At 41.0% G+C, this 7021-nt stretch overlaps 1 protein-coding gene across 1 annotated transcript in view; it reads right to left on the bottom strand.

Moving 5' to 3' along the window:
• Nucleotides 1-6560, bottom strand: part of LOC104392244 (guanylate cyclase soluble subunit beta-2-like) — a 14378-nt gene extending 7818 nt beyond the window's left edge. Inside the window, exons 1-8 of the mRNA XM_010001617.1 lie at nucleotides 6463-6560; nucleotides 5547-5641; nucleotides 5192-5370; nucleotides 4712-4811; nucleotides 3351-3571; nucleotides 3159-3264; nucleotides 2016-2119; nucleotides 267-483 (exon numbers count right to left, since the gene is read on the bottom strand). Coding sequence (XP_009999919.1) covers nucleotides 267-483; nucleotides 2016-2119; nucleotides 3159-3264; nucleotides 3351-3571; nucleotides 4712-4811; nucleotides 5192-5370; nucleotides 5547-5641; nucleotides 6463-6560 — 1120 coding nt within the window. The remainder of the gene's footprint in view (nucleotides 1-266; nucleotides 484-2015; nucleotides 2120-3158; nucleotides 3265-3350; nucleotides 3572-4711; nucleotides 4812-5191; nucleotides 5371-5546; nucleotides 5642-6462) is intronic.
• Nucleotides 6561-7021: the final 461 nt, after the last annotated feature.

The raw sequence follows: 7021 nt of genomic DNA, 5'->3' as shown, positions 1-7021 counted from the left end.
CTTTCCAAGCCTTTCAAATGGGAGAGCAGGTGGTGTTTCTGATTGAAAGCCTTCAAAATCTGGTGAGGTAAACAGCAGTTTATCTAAAAGCATCATAAAGTACTGTTTCTCTAAACAGAATCATCTAATCCTCTCCTCCCTGCACAAAGACAAGGTCATTGATAGGACATATGAGAACCCAGGTGTCCACAGAAAGGCATTAGTTCAACTCCAGCATAATTCCTGATTTCATAGGAATACTTATGCAATTGAAAGCAGGGAAGTACCTCTCAGCTCTAGCATTGGTCGTTGTTTCCATGTCTCTGGCATCATCTCTCTTCTAGTCTGGAAAACGAACTGGCTGTTGATGAATTTCTGAATGCTCGAGATGGTGAAGGGCACTTCTGGGTGAACGATACTAAAGTAGTGATCCAAGCAGATGCCCATGGTCTGAAGGCCAGGTACAATCTTTTGAATGCTCACCCCAGCTTGCTTCACTCTGAGCTTTGAAAGAAAATATGGACAAAGTGTTATAATTCATACCCTGTGGGGGCTCATGCCCAGTGACAGCTGATCACTGGTTATACATGTCCACACGTGCTGTTCTGCACAGCTTCTTTCTGAGCAGTTTCTACCTCATTAGCAAATCACCACAAAGCTCTCATGAGTGAGTGTCCTTCATGGCAAGACAGAGCCCCCAGAAAGGAATGTTATAACCCAAATGCTCTTCCCTATCAATTGTTCAAAACAAACAAAATGATCTGCTACTATCCCTGCTTGCATGTGTGTAGGCCTAACAAGCAGCCTCATCGGTAGCTGCAAGGGGGAAATAGAGATACCAGAGCATGTCACGCATTCCAAAAATAAAATAAGTAAGGCATAAAACGTCTTGGCAAATGCTAATTTTCTAATGAATGTCACAGGTTGCCTTCTCTTAGCTTTTGCTGTGCAAAGGTTTAGGCATTCTGTTTTAGCCTGCTGACCAGACATGAGCTCTTAACTCCTGCAGAAATGTCCACCCTGTCTTCACTGCTTGTCATCAGTTACTGAAGCTCTGACCTAGCTACCAATAATGGGTTCAGGACTTGCCCTTTTTCCACACTAATAATTTTATCAAATTATGCAGGCTGGATGTCTTTAAAGGTTTAAAACTCTGAACTTTGGCTAATATGGACAGTGGCATGAAGCAGACTGTGTGCTCTGGAATCTCTATCAGCCCGATGCCAAAACATGTTCCCAAGTGGCTCTATTAGCTTTCTTCTGCCATCCTATTCTCAGCTTCTCCTTTCTTTGCTCCTGTCTTAAGCTAATATTCTCTGCATGGAATTGAGAAGAAAAGGACCTGTAGCTTGGTGGGAACCCAGGCTAGCTGGAAACCAGCCACAGGACAGTCCCTGGCAAGGGAGAGCAATTCCAGTGCTGCAGAGTATGTATGCACAGGTGAGGAGGTTCAATCCTCCCCTGGAAGATAATGAGATTTTTGGGTCCAGGTCCTACTAGATGGGGTTATATGCTGCCTGATTTAGTAGGTATCTGGGTTTTCCCAGCAGAGGCATGTAGCAGTAGACTCAGGAAGCATGCAGAGTCTCAGTTGTCAGCAAAGCCTTACAAATGCCTTTGGCTAGATTAGTAACTGGGAGGAGAGGGTGAATAGCTCTAACTACAAGGCCAAGTTTAAAGGATGGTTCATGTCTCTGGCACATCCAAGGTCAGGAAGGTGGCCAGAAATCTCAGAAAACTACGTACAATATTTGGTAATGGATAGATTGCTGCAATACACCTTGCTGGCCTTTCTGCAGCTGTTTCAGACACAGTAATCTCAATAAATGCAAATGAAATGATCCAGATCCAGTTGCTATGACTTTTACTTTATGTATGACTTTTACTTCATGTCCCTACAGAGCACTTCTGTAAATGCTACCAATGAGTGTGCACTGCAGAGCCCATGCAGCACTGAACTGTGGGGCAGTCACAACAGAAGAGCATTACTATAGGGTTCATGCAAATCGAAGGCTTTTACCACATGCTTGTCCTACCTCTTTGTCAAAAACCATGTGAAAAGGAAGTCCATTGCAAAATGTTTTTGTGTCAATCCAGAGGGTCTTGGGATAAACAGGATCAAATCCCCTCAGGAGCTTACCTGTGGCAAGATAAAAGTGCAGTTTTAAATGAGGTTGCACCTCATAAAACCAGTCAGCATTGCTTTTTAGCACTCAGTAAGACAGGACTGAGTGAAGATGGAGTAAAGTGTGTGTGGGTCCAGAAATGTGTACACATCTGTGCTAAATTCTCCACAGTTTAATATACAGTTGATTAACAACTAATCTGAGTTAACTGAGAATTTAAAACCTAACCATACAAAAAGAACAGAGCATTAGATGCATGAAATTATGTGGAATCAGTAAGTACAGACAAGTAACTGTAGATGTTCCTGCTCTATGAATTTGCAGGTGTCATAGCAATGTAAACCAGCTACATCCTACAAAACTGAACACAGAAGTGGATTTAATGTACTTTGCCAACTACTAATGAACACTTAAGGAGAAGAAAAAACCCCAGCATTATCTGGGTTTCAGTCTCCTATACAGAGAACTCTAGCCCGTAGCACAAAGACCAAAGCTGGGTTCTCATGCCTCTTAAGGAATAAAGAGGTCCTAGCAGCAAAACTCCTAGTAACCCTTCCATTTTACAAATGTAAACAGAGATTATAAACACACACACACACACACGCACATATATATGAAAGATTGCCAGATAAGCAGTAGATTTTTGGGTAGCAGAGGGTGTAATTTGTCTTTCAGAATTTACTCTAGTTCCTAACTTTTGGAAAGGAGTAGCAGCTACCAAGTTAAAAAACACTCCTTTAAATTTATCATCTTAGACCAAGTGACATGAGAGGAACTATCAAATGACATTATATAGAATAACACTTTTCAGAAGAAAACCCTGTTTTAGAGACAAAAGTGAGAGGCCATATTCCATTTAAGTATCTGTCATTACTAAGCATATTTAGTATCTGAAATTTTTATTACCAATGTCAAACAAAAGAAGGTTAGTCTGAAACATTTTGAAAAAAACAGAGGAAATATGAATGGTAACTTCAAAATAGATGGGTGGGTGGAGACAAGGAGGCTTACTGAGTTCTTACTGAAGAGTCTCACTCCTGAGTGTTCTCTCACCTTTTCCTAATGTGATTATTCCTCTTATTGTTTTCCAGTGACTTTTCTTGACAGGACAAACAGAGCTTCCTCTGTCTCTAATTGCATTCTTGGCTTTTTCAAGGGCCTGTTGAAATAAACCCAAATGGAAACTCAAGGGTGCTTTTATTTTTATCATATTTTAATAATAGAGTGATAATAAATATTAAATACCTCTTTATTCAGTTGGTTCTCAATTTGTTTTTCAGAGTCAGCAAGATATTCAGGTGAAGAAGAAAATTTATTTCTTTCCTTGTATGAAAATACAGGATTTTGAGTGACAAGAAAAACAGTATGTTCTTTTTTACCAGTTCTTTCTTCTTCCTCTGTTTGATTGACTATTTCCATTGAAATCTCAATGTTAAAAAAATCCAGGGCAGCAGCACCAATGATTCCTGAAGGGAATCAAAAGACAAAGTACAGCTAAGAACAAACCCTTTCCATTTTCCCTTTTAAAGGACTCATGGTGGAATTTCACTGTTTCAGACATCACTTTTCCAAAGGACTCTGGAAGCAGAAATCAGCCTGTTGTTACCTGTGACATTCTTGCTAGTGTTGCCATCATAAGAATATGTGCATAGGAGGTAAGCTTTAAATTTACTTTTTCTTTTGTCTTGTCAGATTACAAATGCTTATTCTCACTAGAAAAAGTTCTGTGTCCAAATAGTCATACATAGCAATAGTATGTGTGAATTCCCATTAATCCAGAAAAAGCATGGGGTCTAAAGAGATTCTGTTATAACAATCTATCTCAGTTGTTGCAGAACGTTTTCTTTTGAAAGGAAGGAAATATCTTTCATAAAGATGCACGGTCATTTCTGTGTAGCTATTAGGCAAAATACTGGACAAAAACATGAAAAGCTCTGTCTGAAATTCCAAACAGTTCTGTGCTTCAACAGGAATATGAAATGAGTTTTGACGAAAGGGGAAGTTTTGATAAACTTCTAAATTCAGAAGGACTTGTGGAAGTGCAGAATATGATCATCTCTCACAGACTCACAGCTGTTTAACCCTTGCTCAAGTACAAGAGTGGAGATTCTCTAAATGCTGGGAAAATACTCAGTTTTGAGCAGGGTTCAATTGCAGCTCTACAGATTGTCTGTACTGCAGAAGTCTTTATTATGGGATAGATGGATGTCTGCAAATCAACTATAATTTCTACCTCACGTTATTTTAAGGAGCATGAGCAACTGAGGTCTAATCAACAGAGACAACACACACCATGAACTTTAGCTGTTCTTCCAGGAGGGGAATTCTACAGGATGTCTATAGGAATTCTGTATCAGGAATGGACACTTACAGCCTGGATTGACATATCATAAATCTTGATAAAGCTACTGGGAGCTAGGAGTGATCAGGCAGTAGGGAAACAGAAGGTGTCTGGTTAGGAAACTCTACCAAGCTTAGATTCCATGGCCAGTCCTCACCTGAAAAGAGATTCTGAAGCCAGAGCAAAGTGTATCTGCAAATATATGGTTACTCTGTGTAGATACTGCATTACCAGCTGATCTGTACTCTACATTCTATCTGATTACCTGGCACAATATGGCACAGACCTCTCCTATCAGAATAGTAATGTAAATGCATTGAACCATCTTCGTTCTTTTCCACTCTAAAAGATGGGGCATTCATCTCCTGAGGAAAAACAAACATAAACAAAACTTCAGTATCTTTTGCTGGCAAATTCTACTTGTACAAAAGCATCCCATGTCTTAATAAAATAAGCACTGATGTAAATATGCTGAAATGTAGAAAATTAAATATGCTCATCTGTGAGGGAAAACCTACTATGCATTACAGCCAATGTACTATGTAATATCTGACGTTGAAGACTTCTCAGAAAAAAAAAAAAATAAATTAAAAGTGTCCTAAAATTTTGGAGTAATAGATTTCAGAACATGGGATGCTTGTTACAGCATCTTTTTCCATTATTCATTCACATCTATAAGATGCTGCTTCTTCTGCTGCAAATTCTGGCACAATCCACCCATACCTGCTCAGTAATTACAACTTGCCTGGTAAGAAAGGGACAGGTAGCTGTGCAATGCATCCAGGTTCTCTATGAACTCATAGAGATTTCCACCCAGTGTCCTCAGCATGTGGTCATAGCCTGAGCGTTTACAGAATGCAAAGAAGTACTCTCCAAACTCTCTCAGAACCATGTCAGCAGGAACACATGGCAAAATAAAGATACCTTAATGACTAAGAAAAGCTTGGAAGTTATTGCAATGCTGCCAGGAAAATCAGGACTGAATGGAAATAATTTACAACATAGGGAGGGCATTCCAAAGAACACAGGAGACTAAAACCTGAGCTGCAGTCTCAGGCTTGACCCAGGATGGTGCATTTTTGAGGCTCAGTGACACATACCTAGTATTTTGCAGGCTTTGTCGATGAGCTGCATTGTGATCTCATCTTTGTAAACCTCAAAAGTCAAGAAAGAATCCTGGACTCCAGCCTGCAGCCTGCAACAGAGAAGGCAATATTCTCATCTCAATGCTGCTGTCAATATAACACACTTGGGAAACCCAGCTGGCCTTCATCAGGCATTGTTTGCTGTTAGCCCACTCCTTAACCTCCTTCAAGGTTTATATTGGAACACACCACCTCCCCTAATGGTTTAGGAGTGGTGTTTTATCATGGCTGAATAGTGGTGTCCACCTCTTCGTTTCTGCAGTTTCACGTTATGGTACCAGGGTAAACTTTTCAAGGATTAGAACATCATAGTGTGGGTGCTAGAGCAAGTGGGGTCTTAGTCTTCCAGTCTCCTGACTTGTTCTTCATTGTGGCCACAGTATCAAGCTCTTGGGTCTCCACAAACCTGACCAAAAACTCACTGTTTTTTTTTTTATACTGACTTTAATAGCTATTATATGTATGTATGTAAGTATTGTTTATCTATCTTTACAGCTTGGAAAATACCATATAGCTCAAAGACAAAACTAGACAGGATATTTGGCTTCTTTTCTGAAAGTAGTGGAATTAAAATGACTTCCTATCAAGGATGACATATTTTCAGTGTAATTACTTCTCGATATTGTCACAGGGAGTCTATTGCACAATTGTCTATAAGACTAATTGTCATCCTTAATTATGTGGTACAATGAATTAATTGGGACAAATTAGCATCAGAGTACGAAGTATTGAAAGGTAAGAAACTCTACCTTTTTGCCCTGCTAGTTCCTTCTAACAATTACCTGAGATAGGCATCAGAAATTATAACCCTCTGCTCCTGAACTCCTGAGCATTCCTTGCAATACACGACATTTATTACACTGCACGTTACCTTAATTTTTCCCATGCTTCTTCACCATACTTTTCAACCACCAAAGACTTCAGGCATGTATTTATAAATCCATACTGAAAAAGCAAATACATGAACATGGACAAGACACACTGCTTTTCCCAAGCTCAGCCCAAACGCCCTTTTTGCATTTAAGATTCCTCTGCTGACTCTCTGTTGCAAAAGAGAAAGAAATCATGTTTGACGGCCATGATGTCTTTCTGCAGACAGCACTGCCTTTCTCTCAGCACTTCACAAGTGTTCAGAAAAACGGAGCAATCACCCCGGATCCTGTGTTTCAGAGCCGGACCCGCAGGCCGGGCCGTGCGGGGCTGAGCCCGCAGCGCGGAGCAGCCCGGCCCAGCCACGCAGCGCTGCGGCAGCGCCAGCGGGACGGGACTTCGGCTGTGCCCTGCCCGTCATGTTTGGCGTTAGCGCTGGCAAACCGTGCAGCGGAGACGGGGGAAAAGGTGAAAAGGAGAATCGTGAGTAGCAGAGTCACGGCGGCAGCAGGCAGCGATGCTGTGACAGCGGGGGCACGGCGGGCGGGCGGCTCTTGGCT

This window comes from Chaetura pelagica, unplaced genomic scaffold (assembly GCF_000747805.2).
Source record: "Chaetura pelagica isolate M959 unplaced genomic scaffold, ChaPel_1.0 scaffold207, whole genome shotgun sequence".
NCBI classification, from domain to species: domain Eukaryota; kingdom Metazoa; phylum Chordata; class Aves; order Apodiformes; family Apodidae; genus Chaetura; species Chaetura pelagica.
The sequence above is the reverse complement of the archived record's forward strand: the minus strand, read 5'-3'. Positions and strand labels throughout refer to the sequence as shown.